General features: G+C 52.2%; 1 protein-coding gene across 1 annotated transcript in view; it reads left to right on the top strand.

Moving 5' to 3' along the window:
• Positions 1 to 23,313, top strand: part of SH3RF2 (SH3 domain containing ring finger 2) — a gene marked incomplete at its 3' end in the record, with an annotated part of 39,854 nt that overhangs the window by 9,576 nt on the left and 6,965 nt on the right. Inside the window, exons 2-4 of the mRNA XM_082489844.1 lie at positions 8,081 to 8,350; positions 13,064 to 13,387; positions 21,661 to 21,755. Coding sequence (XP_082345970.1) covers positions 8,081 to 8,350; positions 13,064 to 13,387; positions 21,661 to 21,755 — 689 coding nt within the window. The remainder of the gene's footprint in view (positions 1 to 8,080; positions 8,351 to 13,063; positions 13,388 to 21,660; positions 21,756 to 23,313) is intronic.

Raw genomic sequence — 23,313 nt, 5'->3', positions numbered from 1 at the left:
AGGTGACACAGCTGGGGCTGGCCTGGCTTCTCACAGCTCATTTGCAGTGTCCCGGGTCCGTTTCTGCTCCGCCAGCTCCTTCCAAGGTGGAGCAGCCCGGCAGTGCTGCCGCCGCTCCAGCTCGGGGGGCTGGGGCTCCCCTGACACCCCACACCCGAGCGGGTTCTCCTGAGCGAGGTCCTGGGGAGCGACTGCCGCCCTGCACGTGGGGCAACACCCATGAAACCCAGATCAGGATCAGACCCTCGGTATCTACTGCAAAGACATCCAGCCGGTGAGGGAGGAGACCGCATGCTTGGGGTGGCTGTCTGCCTTCGAGGGACGAGGCGCAGCGGATAGCGACTCCAGGGCATTCCCTGTGCCAAGTTATGAAAATCAGAGCTGGGAAACCACCCGGGTGCAGGTCCAGACCCGTCTGAGGCCATTCCTGATCCATCTGCCAGCAGCCTCCACAGCCCCACGGGTCTGGGTCCGCTGCTGGAGTCAGCAGGGCGCCCGCTGAGGTTTGGGGGGGACGGGTCCAACACTGCTGTGAGACAGCAGTGCAGGAACGGGGATGGCTACTCCTGGGGCTCGCTCCGGCCCAAACAGCTCCTGCTGTCTTCCCCTTGGCATGCAGTAAATCAGAAGGAAGCACCCCTGGACATCAACGGCAATAACTAGGATTAATTTGTCACTCATCCCATGCGTTCATCTAACACAGTCGTGGACGTTGGTGAAGTCAGAGCATCTGGGAGACGAGAGGATCCCATCTGAGGCCGTTAGCTGGGTCTCGCTGAAGTCGTTCGCGGTGAGCCTTGTTTGGAAACGGGTGAAGGAGTAAGTGAAGCCCAGGTGGGCGCAGGGACGTTTATGGCCCCATCCTCACGCTCACCCCGGGGTATCACAGGCAGCAGCTTGGTGTCACCGTGGGGCCATGCTGCTCCTCAGGGAGCCTGGGATAAGGTTTATGGGCAATCACAGCCTGCATCAGAAAACTGTCCTCTTCGCTGCGCTCTCTGGCTTGGATTTCCTCCTTTCTTAGCAATTTGTAATGTTTCTCCCTGGTGACCCCCACCCCAGCGAGCCTCACACACTACTTCTTTTTCTTCTCTCTTTTTTTTTTTTTTTATAAATACCAGAGCTATGAGTGTGTGGTCTTACATTAATCCACTGCCAATAATGAGGAAGTTATAACTAGCTCATTTAAGATAATTATAGTGTGCATTTCTCCCAGCTATGAAGAGATGCTTTGAATTGCTTCCTCACATGTACATATTTTTAATTTGCTTCTTTGTTTTGTACAGAGGGAGACTCAGATGTATTCGATGGCTGCCCTAGCACAGCTGATGCCAAATGCCAAAAATAGTATTAAAAAAAAAATCTTTTCTCCCTTATCAGCCTCAAATCCATTAAGAATAGGGACAAGGCGTTGAAGTGCATCCGCCACAACCATCCCTGCTGGCTGAGTGGCCAAGGAGAGAAAAGAATCTCGCCTAGAGACCGGGCACCGCGTTGCGCTGATGTGAGAGGGAGTTTCTGGCTCCACAGCCCAGAGCTCTCCCAACGGCTCTGCAGGCAGCCCCGTGGCAAGGGGGGCACCTGGGGTCTCCAGCCGCTCCGAGAACCTGAAATGCCTCCTGGGGGCATGGCAATAGCAGTCATGTCTCACTCAGGCATGACGGAGAGGAAAACAGGGGGGAAAAATCAGAAAAAATGAGACAGCATTGAAAAAAGTTACAACCACCCATAAAACAGAGAGAGGAAAAGGCATCTCTGGGAGAGGGCAGGCTCTCTGCAGCAGTCAAAGGCACCGCAAGCAGAGAAAAAGCGTCTCCTCAGCACCAAAACCCACACAGCTTTGGGTTCACGAGCACTGACTGCCCTTGGCCCAAAGGTCTTGGCAAACATCCCACCGGTCCCTGTCTGCGCGATAGGCTGAGCATCAGTGGGCATTTTGACGTGCTGCAGCATTCCCTTCTTCTACTCGGCTTCCCGCTGACTTTAGAGGCTTTCAGATAGGAGAACATAAAAGACTCTCCTCTCTCTCTTTTATTTATTTAATTTAGCATTACTACTGTAGCTGCAGTATTGCATGGCATCACAGCAAAAAAGCCTTTTCCGTTCTTGTCTAGACCGTGCTTTTGCCAAGAAAGGTTGGACCAGATGATCCTTGAGGTCCCTTCCAACCTGGGATTCCGGGATTCTAATGGTTCACCTGTGATGTTTCTTCTTTGTATTTGCTGCCTCTGTGCTACTAGGCAGCAAATATTCTACACAAATTTTCAACAACCTTTACTTGAGTTTTTCACAGGGCTTCTCATAGTGTTTTCCCAACTGAATTTAACGACAGACGCTGAACCCTGCAGCTAGGGAGCGTGCCAATACTTGCAATATTTGGCTGAACATTTTGCTGCCACTGCCACCCCACTGAATTAAAATGCTGCCTCGGACTAACAAAAAGCAACTGGACGTGCTAACGGGAGAAAAATCCATCAAAACAAGCTGGGTCCCTCCTCGCCCCACGCCCGGGACCGCATCCTTGCCTGGGAAAGCCTTTCGCTCTGCCCTCAGCCCGGAGCGAGCTACCTGCAGGCACACCTTGTCTTTATCGCCGGGTTTAATTAGCACCCCAGTTTCTGCCATTGCAATTAACCTACTTTAAATAAAGCGAAACAGATGCCTTGCAGAGGATCTTATACATCCAAGACTGGACAGAAACCAGCCAAAGCCTGAGAAAGAAATCAGATTCGAGATACGCCCACAGCTGCCTGTGTTTTAGCACCGGGAGGAATAATAAGCACTGCGATCAGCTGCCCAGGGAGGGTTTCTGCTGCTCCCCCAGCCCCAGCCGGGTGGTTTGCTGCAGGGTGGCTTGGTTGCTTTTCTTTGTCTTTCCTGCGGCTCATGAACACGTTAAAAAATGGTGACCCTGTTGTACAGCTGAAAATTTCAGCTTGAAGACTTATTTTGTGAAAGGCCTGCAAAGCAGGAAAGCGCCCTGTATGGTAAAAACCACATCGGTTGCTCCGTGTGGGTAGATAAAGGCTTGGTTTATATCCTAAATAAAGTTGGGAAATCGATGTGATATTTTTGGCTTGCTATCTGCACAGACAAACAAAATTAAAAAAAAAAAAAAAGCAAAGGCAGACTTTGGAAAAAATGACTTGGGCCTTAAAAATTACTGGAATTGAATGATTTTTTTTGATGAAGTGAAGATCTTGAAAAAGTTACATTCAAGTTAATTTCAGTTGGTTCCAAAACAAAACGCTTTGTATTGCTATGGCTTTTTTTAATACTTCTCTTTGTTACAGAGTATTAAATATTAGAAAAAATATTTTGGCAATTACAAAGGCCATATGACTCTGAAAAGTTCAGCCATCAAGTGCTGAAACAGTCCCGCGTGATTACAGTTTCTCCTTGTTGTACAACCAGGAACGCACACCCAGTCCAACGTCCCTGTGTAACACCACCGGTCCCTTTGAAGCGCTTAATTCTGAGGTGGCTTTAATTGAGGCTTGTGACAAACAAGGACCGCTGTCCTTGCCCTCATCCCTCCCCAGGGCAGGCGGGAGGCATGGGGGTCCTGTGCCCCGTGCTGACCACGAGCCTGACCCGGGCTGGAGGCTCCCGCCTTCCCCCAGTCCCCACCCTGAGTATGTAGACTCATGGAATGGTTTGGGTTGGAAGGGACCTCAAAGCTCATCCAGTGCCACCCCCTGCCCTGGGCAGGGACACCTGCCACCAGCCCAGGTTGCCCCAAGCCCCGTCCAACCCGGCCTTGAAGCCAGGGGAGCTGCAGAGCCCTTCCCTGGCACACACGGAGCTTCAGTGGGGAATAAGTGGTACAGCTCAAAGCCCCACCAACATTATAATAATTCCTTGGCAAAACATCCATGAAGGAATACACCAATGTTACCCTGTGAGTGTTCAAGATGACTAGCAAGCCCCAAAAGACCAAAATTCGGAGTATTTTTTGGATGCTGAAGAAGCATGCAAGCATTAATATTAACTGTTATTCACTTAGATCCATCAAAGTTTCGCAACGAATTTCAATGAGCGGCTACAAGGGCTCTGCTCTATCAAGTGAGGGGTGGCATTATGTCAACGGTCACCGCCAGCTCCGGGAAACAGCAATGGGAAAGGGAACCAGGCTTAGAGGGAAACTTGAAAACAGATGGGCTGCGAGATTTGGAAAGGTGTGGAAGTGGGAGGAAAGGGTTAAAGAGGAGGTGAAGAAATGAAGGTTCTGACCAGGGTTCGAGGAAGAAATAGCTCATCCACCCAAGTGCAGAGGGCTGAGTTTCAGCCAGCCCTAATGTCACAAACACGCCTGTCCTACCAAGCTGTCAGTTATATATTCTCTCCTGCCCACCTCTCTCATCCCATTTCTTGCTAAAGAAAGAATATTCCAGACTCTCAGCACCCATTGCTTGTTCACTTTTCCCAGTTAGTAATAGGCATGCATTTCGTTTCAGAGTTTCTCTTATTTTTAATATATTTCCATAACTCGTTCTTGATGCCTTTTATGTTTTGCTTTATTTTCCTGTGCAACCATTCTCTCATCACCCCCGTACGTTTGTGCTCCTGCTTTACAAGCTCTGTTTTCGCAGTTTGCATGAGTTTTGTTTGTTTTCTGGTCGCTCCTGAGGAAATCAAAGGTCTCTTTTTCTGTGCTCCTTGTCCTTGGCTGACACCAGAGAGTCTGTCACTGAGTCTTTCTGAAGGAGAACTGGCGCTCCCGTAATCCTCTATTCCCACACTCTGTTCTTCTGCATGAGCAAGCACATCCGTCCCGGCAGGCGTTTGCAGGGAGGGTTTCTGTGGTCCTGGCACCGATGCGCTCCCTATTTCCCGTGCGAGCTGGGGACACTGGTGGAGAGCGAAGCTGGCCTGAGTCTCGCTTTCGTCATTTTCTTTGTTTCCAGCAACGTACCTTCAGTGTCACTAAGCCAAGTGCATGTGTTTACTGTTAGCACAAATTAACAGACAAAATGAGTTAAGTAGAACTAAGCATTAAACTAATTGCTTCCTGTTTCAAATGCTTTGAAGTAAATGCAGAACATAAAATTTTTCTCTTCTTGGTTCCTTTTTCCTACCAAGCATCAGTGTTTGGGAGTGCTGGAATATTTTCTCTTCCCAAAACCTAAATAATTTCCATGGAAAATTTGATCTTTTCCATACTCCTGAAAACTAACGTCGAGTTTCTCTCTTCCACCTTCTGACCTCCCAGAAGTGGCTGATGGGGGTGACCTCTGTAGAAATCCTGCCTGAGCCCTGGGCACTGACACGGGTGGAGTTGGGGAAATACGTTTATCTCCCTCCACGGAAAAAGGCAGGAAAAGCCGGAATGGGTCACTGGTACAAAAGCGCCGTCTCCCGCAAGGTCAGCAGGGGTTTGGTGACTGTGGCTTGGAAAAACTGCAATGCAAGGTCCTACTCGCAAGGCCACAGCACTTGGCAGCCAACAGGCAAAAAATCCACATTTTGTCCACGGGAGATGCAGAGCCAGCAGCCCTAAATCCCATTGCCCCACCAGCATGCTGCCTTTCGCACCCACGCAGCTGAGCTCTCGTGGGATGGGACCCTGCTCCCCATCCTGGCCCACGTGTCTCGGCCAACGGACCAGAGCTGAAGATGTGCTGGGTTTGAAGCACGCGGCCGTGGATGGAGCTCCTCTGCCAGTCTGCAGTTCCCACACATGACGTTACAAATCCTAAAAAGCAGAGAAGGACAATCTAGATCTGCAGAGACTGTCACAGAAGCTGAAGAGCCTCTTGTCCCTCACTGTCCCCAGCTCCAGCACCTCTGCTTAAAACTGATTGAGGCTCTAGAGCTGGGGACAATCCTGGCTTCCCCTTTCTCAGCATGCAGCTCATGCAGCTGTGCTACCAGCTAGATGGCTAAAAATGGAGCTAAATGTTTTTTTCCCCCTTAAAATTTAGGGCTGCATTGGGTCCAGGAGCCATCACCGTGGGCGAGGACAGGCAGCCCCACGGCAGAGCAGACTCCTATGCCACAGGGGCACAGAGCTGTGGCTGCCTCCGCTGGAGGTGCCCAGGAGGCAGTCGTTGGGGGTTTTATCTCATCTACCAGCACAGGAGGGGCAGGCAGGACCCTTAAACTACTTTCCTGTCCCAAATTCAAAGATTCCCCTCTTGTTCCAAGGAATCTTTTGAAGGAAGCAGTGCCACGACTAGGAGAGCAGACAGAAACCAGAAAATGGATCTGTTCCTTATTTCCAGATTCCTACCAATTGCAGTGAAGCTCCCACAGACAGAAACAGCAGAACGGTTGGTCAAAAGGGATTAAAGCAAATGAACCACAATGCAACATATTAGTGAAGCCAAGAATCCGGAGTGACTCAGGGAAAGAGCAATATCTGCAGCTCTAACAGTTCAGCTAATAGCTTAGAATATATACGGCTGCCTTAGTTCATGCCAAAAACAATCACTGTTTGCCTCAAGCAAAGAAGAAATCTCTCCCAGAAGCGCACTGTTGTGGCAGAGATGAGCACTTCATGTTGGTCGCAGCTTCCAGTTGGATGTGAGACTGGACGGACCACTCATCCAGTATGGGATGGAAACGCTGCGTACTGAGAAGAGCCTGGGCTAGAACAGCATCCTTAAGTGATTGGGGCTTCACAAACATACACATGGATACTTGTTCTTACAACTTGTATTTCTAACTTGTCTGCAGAGAAGATGGGACAGGGGATCTGCTGGCAACCTGTCCTGTGAAGGCAGCACACCTTCTCACAGCATTCAAACACATGGAACAGAATAGAATAGAATAGAATAGAATAGAATAGAATAGAATAGAATAGAATAGAATAGAATAGAATAGAATAGAATAGAATAGAATAGAATATTTCGGTTGGAAGAGACCTACAATGATCATCTGGTTCAACTGCCTGACCGCTTCAGGGCTGACCAGAAGTTAAAGGAGCGGCATTCATGTCCAGCTGAAGGACCAGCAGAAGGACAGAGCTTAACACTCAGTGTTTTGCATTTCATATACATCTGTGGTGTTGCAGATGGCAATAAACACAAACAAACACAACACAGGTTGATTATTCATTCTAGGATGCAGTAGAGCGGGACGCAGCATTCCAGTCCAACAAATGCACTGAAGGTATCTCCATCTTGTCTTTAACACAAGTATGTACAGATTGGGCCTTTCAGTATTGCTGATTTCCAATGTACAGGGCCCCCCCGATGTGTATCTAGAACATCTACAGAGAGCACAGAAAACATGGGTGTATCTGCACTCCTCCCCAAACACCCCTCAGGCTGCCCCCACGCTGTACTGCATGGGTTCACAGCACCCAGGCCAGGGACACCTCTGGGTTCATTCAGCTGTCCAAATGATCTGTTGCATTGTGTATTAAATTGAGTTTTCTACTATAGATAAGGGTCAGTAAAGCAGTTATTTTAAGTGAACTTTGTAGTTTCGTTTTGATGAGAGTCATGGTGGTAAAGTTCCCTCATCTCTTCTGGTTTTGGTCTGTCTCTTCTGTCTCATATTATACTGCAACAACAACAACGTTAAGAAGCCTCTCTTCCTGTAACCCACATTAAAGATTGAAATAAAATCCCGGTCACGCGGTGTTAAAGCAGGGAGATAACCACAGGAGAGCAGTAACCTGCACTCACCTTGCTTTTGTTGTGTTCTAGACATGCACAGTTGGCCACGGCAGGTGACGGCCACCAGGTCAGCTGGATGGCGGCTGCGACCTCTCGTCATTCTAAAATAGAAATACCTGGGTTCATCAAAATAGACATTCTATTAGAGGAGACCTTATAGCAGGCAATAAGATCCCACGGGAAGACTAGTTTAAGACATTAATTGTTTCTTAATATTCTTAAACAAGTTCAGCCTGTTTTTCATCTTGATACAAATTTAGCATAAGTATTTTGGAGCTTGTCTTCATTAGAAAAAGACGTCAAGAAAGGATGTGGGTAGTTAATCCCAATAAATGCATGCTTAAGCCTTAGACCTCTAAATTTTTCTCAGTAATTACAAATGCTTTTGGGGAATTCTGCCTATGTTAAGCATCGCTGTGACAGACAAACGGCAAGGGCTGTTTCTCGTCCCACAGGTCCCGCGAGCCAAGGCGCTGTACACCTACCGAGGGCACAACCCCGGGGAGCTGAGGTTCAATAAGGGGGACATCATCGTGCTGCTGCGACAGCTGGATGAGAACTGGTATCTGGGGGAGGTCAACGGGATCAGCGGCGTGTTCCCAGCCAGCTCCGTGCAAGTCATCAAGCACCTGCCCCTGCCACCGCCCCTCGGCAGAGCGCTCTACAGCTTTGACCTGAGGAGCAGGGATAAGACCGAGAACAAGGACTGCCTGACGCTTCACAAGGTAACACCACCCCGCAGCAGCCAGCGGCCGGGCGGTTTTCTTCTCTAGACTGTGTGGCGTTCTGCTACTCCCCAGCTCCATAGGAGCTCCCTTTTGGAAAGCAGTAAGGTTCCCAAGCCCCCTCAGACACTGCCGCCAGCGCTTAAGCCCCCTCGACTGCCCCACAGGCACCCAGGGGTACGGGCAGGACAGGGGGCATCCAGAGAGGGACGCCAAGTGCCCACCACGAGCAGCGACCGCAGTCCCGCGGCTCAGCTTCTCGCCCACGCCGCCGTCGTGGATGAGGAGCGGCTGATGGTGGTAGTCCGCTCTCGGGACCAGAACACTCCAGGGAGGTCTCTAAACGACACCTACTGACATAGTAAAGACAAGTGCTTCCAGTCCGGGGTGCACCGTTTATGCCGGCTGAGCATACCCAGCCTACGGGAGCCGTGCTTTGGCAGAGCAATACCGGAACTTTTACTGTGTTTGCCTTTATTCCCCAAAGGCTCCAGAGGTTGCGTTTCCTCGGTTAGAGGACTCGCTCTTCTGAGTAAGTGCACCTCCCAGCAAAGTCAACTGTCCCTGCAGTGTCAAAATGAGGTGAGGCATGGCAGAGCACAGCAGAAAGCACTGCCCGGAGGCATCGGTGTCCTGGCAGAGAAGTCACCTCTTTCTCCGTCCAGCTGGCAGCACAGATGCCATGCTCTCCTCGCTCCCCCGGGTGGGAAGAGGGGGCGGCTGTGGTCCGGGTCAGGTGTCCCCAGGGAGCCGGCGCTGGGTGTGGGGTGGCTGGCAGGGGGCAAGCGAAATCAAACGGCTGAGAGCCAGCTGTGGTTTCTGACTAAAGGGAGGAACTACAAGAGAAAAATCAGTTCAGAGCAGCGTCACACATCACCAGCAGCTCTACAAAATGTGGGCTTTCAGCTTGCTAGTGCAGATGCAGAGAGGCTGGGCAGGCAGAACCCTCCCTGTGTCAGTAGGATTCACTTGTTAGCAGGAGGCGCCTTCCTCGGCTTTCTGCCATCTGCGTTTGTTGTTTCTCGTTCACTCTATTTGCCTTTGTTTCACGGCTTACTCATGCTGTTTATTTGCGTTAGGAGGCTGCGTTCATCCCCACTCCCGCAGCCAAGTTCACACGTGGGGAGTGAGCGCACATCCAACACAAACGTGCTTCTGCAAAGAGGGGAGGGCACCCTCCCGTCCCCCTGCCTTGGGACAGCGGTCGGTTGTTACTGTATGGAATGACAAAGATTGGAGCGCTCACCTCAGTCACTCACTCCCCTCTGCAGTAACCCCGCGGCAGCGCCGGTGCCGGTGCCGTGTCCTGCTCCAGCTGGGCAGAGGGGGGGGGGACTGGCCAGCCGAGGTGGGCACCTGGCGAGTGCCGCCTCGCTGCAAACCACCGCCAAGAGATGACGTGCTCCTCCAGGAGCCCGAGCAGGCAGGGGAACCTCAACACGGGGATGCCAGAGCCTCGGGTGGGTGAGACAGGCGTTGCATTTGTCCAGCACCGCCTGGCTTTAGAGCAAAGCGCTGCTGGCAGCTTCATCTTGTTTTTTCAAAAATACCAACACATCCAACACAAAGCCCTGCAGCTGCCCGCTCTCGCAGGCGTGCTGCACGCTGCAGCTGCCTTCGCAAGCACCCCCTCTCCCCCACCGGCCTGGATGGGATACCCCCCCGGGCCCTCACCCTCCCTCCGGGGAAGGTGAGGGTCATTTGGCAACAAGCCCACCTGGAAATTTGTCCAGAGATTCACGTGCAATACCACACAGCAGTCTCTTATTCTTCAGGGCAGTAGGCAGCAGGTACTGTTCAGATACCCAAATGAAAGCGGAGAGTCACTTACTGCAAGATTAATATAAAATTTCCACCAATTCAGATGGAAACTTTATGCATATACACTGCACGGGTGCCAATGTTTTGGCCAGCAGGAAACAGCCTTCTCTGACCCCTTCGACCCTGGAGTCATTAAAATTTTAGCCCCAAACTTTGCGCATTAGCTCAGAAGAAAGAAAAACATAATTTTGTTTCTGTAAAATTCTCCTTGCTTCGCCCCACACATGTGACAGGTATCACTAAAAAGATGAAATCAAAACATCTTAAAAGTTAACAAGATGTAATTCTGCTGGGTTGCTCAGAAATGGAGGCCTTTGCCAAGAGATGTAGCTACCAGACAATGCAAATGAGCTTTTTTCCTCCGGAGTATTTCAAATACTCCAGCAATGTCAGGTTATTTCAGCTCCTGACATAGCGACCTGAGCTCCACGGCAGTGTGACACCAGTTACCTCAGCACTTACATAGGGGTTTTTTACTCGGTTCGTAGCTAAAATGCCTTTTCCATTATTAGTTGTGTGCGTGGCAATGACAGAGGCATTTCCACGCGGCGGAACCCATCCAGCAAGTCAAAGGCTTTTCATGTCCTCTCCATCAGACTCACGTCCACGGTCCCGATTCAGCCACGCTCGCACCTTTAAATTAAAAACAAGTTTGAGCATTGTGCTGAGTGAGGCCAGACAAGCTGGCGTTTCGGAACACAGGCGTCGCAGAAGCCGTCCCGGAGGACTGGACGGGGCCGCACCACCGCGGCTGTTGAGGAGTCCGCTCTCTGACACGGCGGGGAGAGCCCCTCCGCACCCCCGCACCCGCCTCTCCCGCCACAGAGGGCTGGTGACGCCGTGCTCCTGCCCTTCAGGGCCACAGCATCGCCGTCCTCGGCAGAGCTGATGAGAACCGAGGGCACGAGAGGTGACAAAGCAGAGACCTTCCCCACTGTGTGAGTGAAGGGGGTGACAGCCCGTTCTCCGCCGTGCCCACCCAAGGCCACGCCGGGCAGCGGCGTGTGCCGGCACCCGGGGGCAGAGCCCTCCTCCCGGCACGGCTCCCGGCTGCCTCCCAGCCCTGCAGACAGTGAGCCTTTCCCTCTCCCTCGCTGGAATGAAGCCTCTGCAGCACGGAAAAAAAACTGGGGGCAAAATTGCCAAATTCAGGGAAAATATGAAAATTGCCAAATTCAAGGAAAATATCAGAATTGCATTTTTACGGGGTTCGGTTGTAAGCGGCTCTCGTGTAGCTCCGTTCGGTGCCCCCTGAGCCCCCCGGCTGCTTTCCTGGGGCTGCAGGGGGGGGCGGTCACAGTGGCCCCCAGCCGTCCCCAGCGCCAGCTCAGCGCGTCACAGGCGGCGCTCCCGGCGCTCCGGCTCCGCGGCCCTTCAAGCCGCCCGCTCCCGGACGGTATTTTGTTAGCACTGGTCTAGACATTAATTGTATTCCTGCAGTTTAGCTTGAGATGTAGGGTGTAAATGGCACCAACAAGAATTCCTAGAAATAAAATTAATACTTGTAATCATCATAATTACAGCAAGCACTTCTTTGTGGCTATTTTATAAAAGGACACTAGTAAAACATCTTATTTGAAGCTCTAATATATTTTGTAAAATGTCTTTTCATTTAATGAAATCATTTTAGCTTCAGTAATTACTTATTTAAGTCTGGCGTTAACAGAAATAAGTTAGTTAGGGCCACATAAAGCCACGGAGGAATTAGAAATTAATTATGGAGAAGGCAAAGGTAGGTCTGTTTTGGGAGATGCGAGGCTTTTCGTGGCTTCGACGCTTAGGTTTGTGCCCCATTTTATCGCGTCCCCCAGTGTTGAGAGAGGGCAGGAAAATGTTTCCTGTTTAGGCTAAAGTTTAATTACACATAGAAATGACAGTATTGCCGTCTTATATGTGTACATATGCACACACTATTGTTCTCGAACCTTGCTTTAAGGAGTGAGGAGGAGGGAAATGTGAAAACAATCCCTGCTTTAAAGTGATAATGCTTGAGAGACACCTGCACCTCTCCTGCGTTAGAGTCACCCTTGTTCATCCCGGGAGCCGCGCACATTGCCTCACATGAGTGGGTGAGAATCTCAAAGTTTTGCAATTCGTTAATGTCAGCAGTAAATCATGATTAATTCCTCTGGCAGTCATCGTGGCAAAAAACACTGTCACCACATGCCCTTTGCTATTAATACTGTGCGATCAGCAGTTTCCAAGAAATACTGTTTGAACGTTGCCCATATGCAAACTCAGGGCCTGACTCTCCCCTCATTAAACCCAATGGTTAACGAGCCAGGCGCTTTCAATGGAAGCAGGATCAAGTCATGAATGTTTCGGCCTTCAGAGAGGTAACTGGGTGGATCTAGTTCTGCTGGGAGAGCCGCCGTCCGCCAGGGCTTCTCCGGGCTCGTGCCTTAAAGTCGCTGCAGAGCTTCGACGTCCTGCTGCCCGGCGCACCCGAGCGTGCCAGCACGGAGCGGGAAAGGGAGAGGTGCCCAAACATCCCTTCTGATTTAGACTTAAGTTTATTATAGCGCCGCTAGAGAGTCAGCCGGCTCTCCTCACACCTCTGCAAGCCAAAGGCTTTGACGAGAAATGAAGCTTGCGGTAAAGCTCTGGGGGAGCGCTCAGCCTCAGTAACGTGTTGTCTCAGCAATAAGTTTTTCAAACCAACTTTAATTTCGCTGTCAGCTTTGCGTCAGTAATTTTGCATCCGGGATTTGTCACTGAAAATGTATCAGGGGAATGACTGAGCCACAGGTTTTTAAAGGTCACCTGTAACATCATCTGAGATTTGCCCGCAGCTCTGCTGACAGACAGGAAAAGAGAGGAAAAAGGGAAAAGTGGGCTGTGCCAGGCATAACTTCTGAAACGTACCATCCCGTCTGCCTTTGTCTCTTCCAGCCAAACACCACTGCGAGGCAACTCCTGCAGACCAGCAAAAGCCACTGGTCCCCTCAGTTCAAGTGTGCGTCCCTACGAGCGGCGTCTCCCAAAGCAAAGGGCGCGGATTCGCCGCCTTTCCCCAAGGTGCCCGACTCCAGGCGGAAGAGCTTGCGGCAGTTCTCCATCACCACCGCCCTGAACACCCTCAACCGGATGGTCCACGCGCCCGCCGAGCGGCAGGCGCTGGAGATCAGCTCCCCCGTCCTCATCAGCTCCAGCAACCCCACCGTGGCCACCCAGAGCAGCGAGAAAGCGGAGTTTCCCTACGGCACCCCTCTCCAGGTAAGGAAGCGGCACCGTGGATGCTGTAGGAGCAGTATGAGTCCAAAATGCACATCCTGGGCAGAAAAACTCAATGCACGGGCAGCAGTTGGAAAAGCTAAAGCACCACCGTGCACAGACAAAGCAGCCATGCTAATAGCGTCAGTAAGATGTCGTCCTCATCAGGCTGCCTGTAATTTTTTCCCCTTCTTTTGAATTGGAAAGGGCTGTCTTCAGAGTTCAGAGACCCCAGGGAATTCATTACAAGAGAAACTAAGTTATCAGAGTAACTAAACGTGGATAAAGCACATTCCCATCCTGATTTCTGCCCTGCTGCAGTGAGCTCCAGGTGCAGAGTGGGAGAAAACAGAGAGCTGAACTTGCAAAACAAAATATTTTTCATTTTAGAGAGTAGTAAGGAACATGGATTCCCAAGGGAGCTCCCTGAGCCCAGCTCATTCACAGCCATGCATGTGCGTACGCGTGCGCCTGAATTCACACTGCAAGCAAACATCTGGTTTGCAGTGTAACGATGTAGATCAAAAATAGGCGGTTCTCAACATTTGCAAAATTAAAGCTAAAACCAGCCATTGGTCATGCTCACCTGCGTTACTTTGACGATGAGCCTTTCTGAGCTGCTCTCACAGAATTAAGTCGCAGCGGCACGGCAGGACCTGCCGGATCAGGCCCTGAATGATGAGCAAATAAAAGCCCAGCGAGACCAGTGCTGCACTGCACTGAGCGGGTCTGGACTGCCAGTCGTTGCTTTAACGGCCTGTTCATCTGACCTCCATGATTAAAAGAAAAGTAGAAACCTGCTCTTTTTATTAATCAGTGCTTCAATTTTTCTGATGTCTCAAGCATACAAGGAGTCCCCAGCGTCCCCAGCGCTTAGCCTCAATGATAAGCATTGGGCTGAATCGAAAAACTTGATTAAGCCCAAAATCTCAGCACAGGAGATCACCCGTTTGGGTACCTCTAAGCACAACCTTTGCTCTGCCCGCCGGGGCACACGCAGGTACCGTGGAAGCCGGAGCTCCCTTACCGTACCCTAATCCACCAGGTTTTCTCCAAAGGCAAACTGCCTACAGGACAGGCTGCCGCACAGAACGCCGCTTCAGCGGTGTTGCAACAGCTACAGAAGTAACGAAGCAGCCTCCTGCTTCTGCTAAGCAGGCTGTCAGCCTCCTGAAAAGCAATCAGGGTCTTTGCCCTGCTGTGAATCAGTCCTCTGCCCCATCCGTCCACGGCCAGATGAATGGTTTCTGCCAGGGGAGGGCAATTACGGGAGTCCTTGTCGGTCTGCAATCTAAACCGGGACTATGCTGAGAGAAGCCGAATTTGGGGCTGAGATAATAAACACAGACCGACCTTTCAGACTCGAAGAGCTCTTTATTTCAGGAGGCAAAAGAGTCTCATTCCTTCTTCGCACTCTGACTAAAGATCTCAATACAGAATCTTCACAGATCATCTGAAGTGGGAGAAAAAAGGTTTTGTTTAGATTTCTATGACATCTTTCATATTCAAGGCTGCTCTAACGTTTTATAAAGCAATAAGGCAGCCCCTGGTAGTTCGGTGTCTGTGCAATAAAACCCAGCAGGTATTTTGTACTTAGCAATAGCCTGGAAAGAGCCTTGGATGTTAGATGCTGTTTTATGTGAGAGGAAATGAAGCCGTACAATAGAACTATAATTCAATTGAAACGGCATCATGTCTCACGAACCCAATATAATTTTACCCAAAATGTCTCAGTGCGAACTATTGTCAACAGCAGAAGCAATAGAGTGTAAGTGTTAACGCGTTGCCTGGGAAGGGTTGGAATTTCCTTTCTTCTAAACAACAGGTTTGCTCCCGGAGGTTTGCAGGAGGCTCTGTGTTGTTCACGGGGCCACACGGGTTGCGGCTTTTCCTTTTTCCGTCTCTGGGTTTGGGTTGCGATGGCTGACCTGCAAAGTTCAGATTCTTTTGCAAGCCCAGATACGCACTGCCAGGCCAGACCACGTTGGCCATACCCCACTGAGGTCACTCGCCCTTTCTCCTAGCGTTAATCAGATGGAAAAGCTGTGGGTGAGTTCGTTGATAAGGCAGCCCTCATGATCAGAACGAAGTTGCAGGACTGAGGAGTAACGGGAGAGCCGAGAGCTGGCGCTGACCCCAGGTGTTGCTCTGCCCTGCTCCACAGCTTCTGGTGGAAGTTCAGCTTCGGGAGTAAGCGCTGAGACTTTGGGAAGACAGCAGCGCATCTCTGAAGCGTGGTTGTTCCATGGCAATTGATTTTATATACATGACATTACTTGGAAGGAAAAGATCTGTGTTTCTTGATGTAAACAACTCCAGGTAAAGTAGAGGTTCGGAAGTAATGAACAGTCGCGTGCCTACTGCCAGCGCTGCAAACTCAGCCCCGGAGTACAAGTATCAAGCTGGGGTCTTCTGTTATTAGCAAGATAGTGAAAAAAGAGTGGGTTGGATCACATCCTTAATTGCTTCCGTGCGTTTTTGTGCTCCCTCGTAAGCCTGCAGAGGTTGTGCAGCCGGGATCGTTGTGGGTGGTCACAAATACGGCGCAGCAGATGGAGCTGAGCCTACAGCTGAGCTCAGCCTTCCCGACGCCGGGCAGAGGTCCTGCCCAGGGTCCGCCCGGGTGCGGGGAGCCGCGCTGGCACGCGGCCGCGCTGGGTAAGGAGCAGCGATGGCAGCGCTTGAACCACCCGGGAGCCAGCCCCAAATAGCACAGCCTCTCGGGAGAAGTTTCTGAGACCTGGTGGGCAAGACCGAACAGTTTATGAGAATGAAGCAGGCGAGGATTTAACCGGTTAAGTGGGAATTGTCCCGGGAGACAAAGCCCAGGGTTGGATAACCTCAGCTGGCAGGCCGGGGTGAGGCATGGGGGTAGGCTGGGCAAGGCGAGGGGGCGAAGGTGCCCCTGCCCAGGCCAGCGCCGATGCCCTTCTCCGCCGAGCAGCGGGCTGGCGGCGGGGGGAGCAGCCATCTGCCTAAGATGGGGAGCGGCGGGCGAAGCCGCGGAGTCTGCGCGAGGTTAGCGGGTGAATCACTGGCAGGAGGAATGCGCACCGCAGCATCCGCCCTCCCTGGGAGCCAGGGAAAGTCCGCCTCCCCATACGGGGCCCGTGCAGAGCCCAGAGAGGTCCGAGAGCACGGCCCCCGGGCTCTATGCCCAAACACCGGAGCTCTTCTCCCTCCGAGAAAGGAACTGCCCCAGCGGCAGCACCCCGGCCCCCCACTCACGCTGGGCAGGCACTCGCTTGCCGGGAGAGCGCTCTCCATGGAGCGCTCGGAGCTGCTTTTCTCCTTTCAGAAAGTGACCCAGTTTCCTTCCCTGCCTGAGATAGGGACGTAAGGCCCCGTGAGACCGGCTGGAAGGAAAGGAGCTGTGCTGCAACCGGGTTTGACACAAGCGAGGGTTAGGACCACAGGAGGGGGCTCCTGGCATCAGCCGTCACGGGGGATGGGGCAGCAGAGCAACCTGGGCAGTCACACTGGAAACCAAGTGACCCTGTTGCTATCCAAGCCCTGAAATCCCTCTCCCCTGCAAGAACAGGCATCCAGACAGATACTGAATATACACTTGGATCTAGTAATCTAAAAAAAAAAATCCATGTGTTTTGAACGGATGTGTTCATTGCTTTCCTTGGGGCGGGGGTCAAAAAAAGTGGGAATTCTCCAGTAGGTTGTAGTTCCATGACACTTGCCCTGAGCCATGAGACTACGTACGTTGGAGGGAGACAAAGAGGACCATTAGTACCCCCCGACACACCCTATGCATGACATGTCGGGGGGAGAGGGAGCCGGCGGGGCTGTGCCTCGGGGACACGCAGAACAAAGCACGGCTTAAGAAGCGACGGTGAGGAGGCTGTGCCGGGTGTTCGCAGGGCTTTCCAAAGCACGCTCTGCCCGCCCGGCATTTCCACCACCAAGGATCAGGTCAGACTCATTTCAGCCCATACAAGGGAATAACCGGCAGCAGCTGGCACTGCCGCCCGCCCTCCTCCTGCTCTTCCTTCCCCGTCGTGGTGCCAAGCGGGCTCAGGCGGGAGCCAGAACCAGTTTGCAGGGCTTGTGGCACACCGTGTCTGTGCATGTGCCTGTTGTGCAAGCGGCTGCAGCGCGGCACTGCGGCACTGCGGCACTGCGCCCGCCCTCTCCGCTCCCAGCAGGAAGCACCAGCAGCAGCAGGAACCTCTTCCCAGTCACAACTGGGCTTACTCCCCAGCTCTGGCGGCACGCGGGTCAGGAAGCATCTGGCTAAGAGCTGCTGCTACCCTTTGCCGCTCGTCCAAGTGAGCTGATAAACCTGACATCAGCCGCCAAGTACATTTGGCTTTTCTATGGGATAAATGATGGGAAATTTGCAGGACCCAAGTTCCAGTAGCACCGACTGCCCCGCGATGGAATGGGAAAATCTCCCTCCCCACGAGGCATCTCATGAACACTCTCGACAGAGCAGTGCCCGTGTCGGCAGCGCGCTGCAGAGAGGAGCCAAGCCAGAAATCACGTTGGCGACACACTGGATAGGGAGATGGAGTAAGAGAGGGATTTAAGGAGAGGCAGGAAATGAAACTTTTGTACTTATAAGGGCTTGCAAGGTACTCGCAGGAGATCAGCAAAAGTGAATGCTGAAATCAATTATACGTGGCTGGAAAATATTTCATTCAATCTTTTTTCCTCTCTGTTGAAAATACAAAACCAGCTTTAAAGCAGGCTCTGAAAGGATCCATGCAGAGGGGGAACAGAGAGAGATAAAAAGCATTAAGCTTTCCATCCAGAAGCAGACATTTCAACACAGGTCCATCAGGAAAACCAGCAAAAGCTTGTCATTTTGCTCCAATGCCGGAAAAAGAAACTCCAAATCCACAAATTTCAAAGGTTTTAGGGATCAAACTTATTAAAACAGAATTATAATTTCAAATCAATTTTATATGAGAGCCTGGTCTGACCCTACCTGGACTAGAAAACGAGGAACGCAAAGACGGTTTGAGGCTTACCTGTCACTCCGGGTCCAGAGGCAGCAGCTACAGTTGCTGGGTTTTTTAATTAACTTGACTTACTGGAGAGCAAGAGAGCTGGTGAGTCACTTCTTTTTTTCCCTCAGTCCTTGCTAAGCCAGTGCCCCAGCACTGCGTTACAGACGTGACCACTAGACATTAGATTTGAAATGAATACGAGATTAAAGCCCTGACAACTTGCATCGTTAAAGATCCTGTGGTCTTCGCTGGAGAGCATGACTGCCGGCCACATCCCGGCCCGGTGACTTCCCGCTGGCTGAGGTTCCGCAGGGACGCGGCTGCAGCCGCCCTGCCCCGCTGGGAGCTGTTTCCACCCCCCGAGAGCAGCCGCGCTCCCGCAGCCGCACAACGCCACTCACGCCTCAGCGCGCCCAGCGCCGGGTGCCAAACGGGGGTGACCCGCTTGCTCACAGCAGCTCCCCCGGGGTACGTTTTTGTGCTGTAGCAGGGCTAGATCAGCAGAAGAGAGCATCCCGAGGATGCCGCACTGAACGCTGCCATCCTTTCCTCCAACGCCGCGGGCCCAGCCTGCGCAGCACTGCGCGCGCCCCCCGTCACCTCCCGGCCCCGCCGTTTGCTGCGCTGCCAGCACAGGGACAAGCGGAAAAGCAAAGTTCAGGGTAGAAACCAAACGGAGGAGGAGGAGTGCGCGCGGTGGGCACAGACCAGCGGGTTTGGTAACTGGGACCTTCCTGAGCCGGGCTCGGCCGCACCGCCTGTTCTCACCATTTTCAGAACCAAACACTGCCGGTGAGAGGTGGCAGACGAATACCGCCGAGGACACCGTCCCGGCCCCCAAGGCGGCAGTGCCAGGGGTGGCAGCGCCGCTCCCTCCATCCTGCGACAGAGCTCGGCCCTCCCGCCTGTGAAGCGGAGATAACGAACCCTCCCTGCCTCCGCGGGGCTGGAGAGACCGCGCTAATCTCCTAATGCTTCTTGGAGAGCCTCCAAAGCAAGGCAGTACGGCGGCACAGGGTATTACTGCCACGGCTCCAGCCCCCGCCGGGAGGGACCACCTCTGGAGGAGAGAGATGGTGTTGTCCTTGGTCCAGCTAATCCTCTGCCTCGCCGCTGGGCATGTAAACAAGGCGGCCAGCTAGGACTGGTCAAGAAGTTCAGCTTAAATTGTTTTGCTTTTGCCGTTTGAAAGATAGCTTTGCAACCAGCACGGAAAATATTTCCCTTAAAGCGTGCTGTCGTGGGGCTCCCAGCGGGATCTAGCCCAGCACCTTCCTTCTCTGGCATGGCAGGAATTCCCCGATCAGATAACCCTCTCGCACTGCACATCTCCTGACTGAGGGGGAAGACGCCAATAGGTGGTCCAGGAGACGTGGCCCCAACGGAGGGGAAAAGAGCAGAGGCAGCACTTAGACCTCCGCCTCCGCCTCCGCCAAGCACTTCAGTAGCATTTCTTCGTGGAAGTACCTTGTATAGTTGGCCAATATACTTTAGGGGGTTTAGCTGCATGTTCATCAGATGGTTTTGGAAAAGGATTAACATTTCCCATATCTAATAGTTCTAGTACTGATTTTGTACTGCTCATTCAATCAGCCAGCCATGAAATGCTAACCCACTTTGGACTGGCAACCAAGCGAAATGTCTCCATGCCCTGTTCGTGGCATCTGGAACTCCCTCCAGCCCACAGAGCACGCTGGAGGGGGAGGTGCAGAGTTTGTCAGCCTCAGGGAGGTCATCCTATTTACTCCTCCATCTGCAGGGCGTGCGAGCAGGACTGCTCTTATTTGAGAAGCTGGCATTTGTAGAAACAACTTCTATTCTTTCTACTGGGTGGCCTTCACCCTTGCAGCAACAGCTCCATCTCCTCTCAGCCCCCTGGTGGAGCTGAAGCCTCTGCAGGGAGCAGTGCCACGCGAGGGGGGGACAGCTGCCCGTGGTGGCACCACGCCTGAGCCCAGCGAGCACCAAGGACACATAAGCAAACCAAACTCGGAAGAACAGAAACAGCTGGCAGGCAGGTTCTGGCGTTGGGGGGTAGCAGCCAGACACTCAGCAGGACACCGGACAGAGGGCCCCCACCTCAGAAAGCCCCTAAGCGGGTGGATGTCACTCAACCTGCGAGACGTGGAGGGACAGAGGAAAGGGAACAGCCCAGCACGCTGCCCGCGTCCTCACCAGGTGAGCAAGGAGACCCAAGGAGTCATCTCCTCGCCTTCGGCGGGCGGCAGCAGGGACAGGCACTCGCCCCCGCCGCAGCAGGTCCGGCACGGCGTGTCCAGGGCAGTTACGCTGACAGCAGAGCGGGGCTGAGGGTCCTCCCTGGAACATGAAAGACCCCTGGGAGAGGACAGAGGGGGCATTATGGTGGCTGGTATCTCTCCCTCGATGCAAAATGACGGTGGGGAAAGAGCCACCCCAAACCAAAGGCAAACCCGAACAAGGTGCCCCTGCCCGCGCTGCCGGTGCGGCGGCAGGCTACCCCCTACCCGGCACCGCCGGCACCGCGCGTCCGCACGGGGCTGTGGAGCTCCTCGGGACGCCACAGACGTGGTAAATAGCTTTAATAATAGTTATTAAAAGATCACTGGGGCAAGGACTGTATTATTTAGGGTTTAGACAATGCCAATACTCCCAGCTGGAGCTAAATAAATAACAAGGGAAACAGCAATGATTACACCAGTCCCGACCCGGCAGACGCGACGGTCTCCTCCTGGTTAGCAAAGTCTGGGCTTGAAATGCTGCCTTCCCAAACCCCTCTTCCTTCCCGACACAGGCACCAGAGACGGTGAGTGAATCAAAGGTGCTCCCCTTGTTCAGGGCCAAGCGACACGGGGTGAGAAAACACTGCACGCAAGGAGAGAGGCGAAGGAGTGTTCCCCCACTCGAGTGGATCTCAGATATATGAGATAAGCAGCAATTACAGGTTTAGGGCTCAAACTTGGAAGTCACGGCTGTTCGGTGAAGTTCATCCTGTTTCCTCATTGTCCTGAGCGCCTCCTCACGCAGCAGGTTAGCTGGTTGGCTGTCCCAACAAGTTCCGCATTTACAGGACGGGATAAGCACCATCAGTCTGGCTGAGCCATACCCTAGAGAGCGTCTCGGTGTTGAAGTGAGTCTTCCTCTGACTGCCTGCTCTTTTTTTTTTGTTAAATGCTCCAAACTTATTTCTCCTGAAACGTCTTGTTTTGGTTTGGGGTTTTTTTTGAAGGGTGGTTGAAGCCTGTCAAATGTTTTTAGCTGCTCTTCCAGTGGCTAAAATAAGCCTATATTCAGATTAATATATTGTTTTCTTTGCTTTCTTTCTCCCCGTAGGTCAGTGCATCTTACTACCCTGCACCGGGATCACTGGGGCACTCCGCAGCCATCGTCACTCTTCCCCATCTGCAGCACCACATATCAGCTTATATGTACGTAAGGAAACGGGAATACGTTGGGGGGGTCATGTAATTGTCTGTCCCTTCAGCTGAGGCTTGTCCAGCCAAAGGTTCTTGCGAGCCGGGAGGCAAAGGCAGACCAGAGCGCAGCCCCCGTGTGCTCAGATCCCCGCAGGGATGTACTTGGCTGGTCTAAGCAGGGGGTCGCAGAGATTTAGTATCACAGTTGAATTACTACACTCCCAGCAGGTGCACCACCCTTGCACAACAAAATAGCAACAAGCCGTCTACGTGGTAATTAGCACCTCCACAGTGTGGAGCCGGACCTGTGGAACACTAGTACACATGAGCAACATCTATAAATGTGTACCACACTCGTGATGTTCGCTACTTCCGTGCATTAGCATAGGTCACCCAAGACTATTGCTCACACTTAATCCTAAGCACGAGAAAACTCCAAAGACCTTAAAATAATTTGCAGGATGAGGATTGTGCTGAAGTGTTCCGTCAGCTGCCTTGTTTGCACAGCTCCTTTTTCAACCCTACAAAATATCAAACCAGTATCTGCCTGTCCTGCCCTTCAAGGTGAATCCTGTATAAAGTAATAAACCACTGCAGAATTAGAACACCCTTTCACTGACCCATCGCCTGGTCTGTGCAAGTAACAGAAGGAAAAGTCGCTTTATAAAGACAGGCACTTCAAGTCAAACTTTCAAGTGATTGTTCCAAACAACAGCGAGAGGGAAATATTTTTAAAAGTTATGGGAGAGCCCTTGACTATGTAGACAACTAGTCTGCTGTTTCTGGTTTTTAAATAACATCTGATAATTGCTGTATTGGTCTGTAACTCTGTAATATTTGGGAGCAGATCACTCCCCTTAAAAAAAAAACAACAATGCAATTAAATTAAATGTGTTACACTGGAGACAAACTAAAGTTCTTCAAAGAGCAAACAGGGGACAGTTTTGCAAAATACGCTTTTCTTTTGCTCCTGTTTTGGTGTGTGGTCACACACGGTGCACTGTGGAGAACAAAGCCTCATCACCTCGTCGCAGTCCCAGGGTGACACCAGAACCGCCTAGAGGGGATCTCAAATTAATTTCTGGTCCAGTTTCCTCGCGAGCCCAGAGCAGAGCCCCGTACCTCCTCCTCTGTCCACTTTATTCTCAAAGGGCCCCAGTGGCAGCGACTGCCGTCCCAGCGTTAGTGTCCGCAGGGGCCCGGTCGCGGCAGGAGGAGAAGAGGGAGGCGGACGGGTGACAGGCGCGTTGCTGTACCAGCAGTGCTCCGCTCGCCTCCGAAGCCCTCCAGATGATGCCCAAGGCAAGCAGATGCAAGGCCTCTGGCTCACCACAGAGTTCAAAGGCAGAACGTGTTCTTGATGCTGTCGCTCGGACAGAGCATCGTACCTGCATTCTTTCATGCTGCTTTGCCTTAGGACAGGTACGCATCAGCCCTTCATCAGTTATTCCAATGAGGCGCTCACGGTGAGGTGCGCAACAGCGGCTTTCTCCTCCCTAGCGCTTGTCGCCCTCGGCTGGCTTGGCTGGCGCTTCTGGGACAGAAACCATCGATGGGATCTGCTTTGTTC

The sequence above is a fragment of the Vanellus vanellus genome (assembly GCF_965231255.1).
Source record: "Vanellus vanellus genome assembly, chromosome: 13".
Taxonomy (NCBI): domain Eukaryota; kingdom Metazoa; phylum Chordata; class Aves; order Charadriiformes; family Charadriidae; genus Vanellus; species Vanellus vanellus.
The sequence above is the reverse complement of the archived record's forward strand: the minus strand, read 5'-3'. Positions and strand labels throughout refer to the sequence as shown.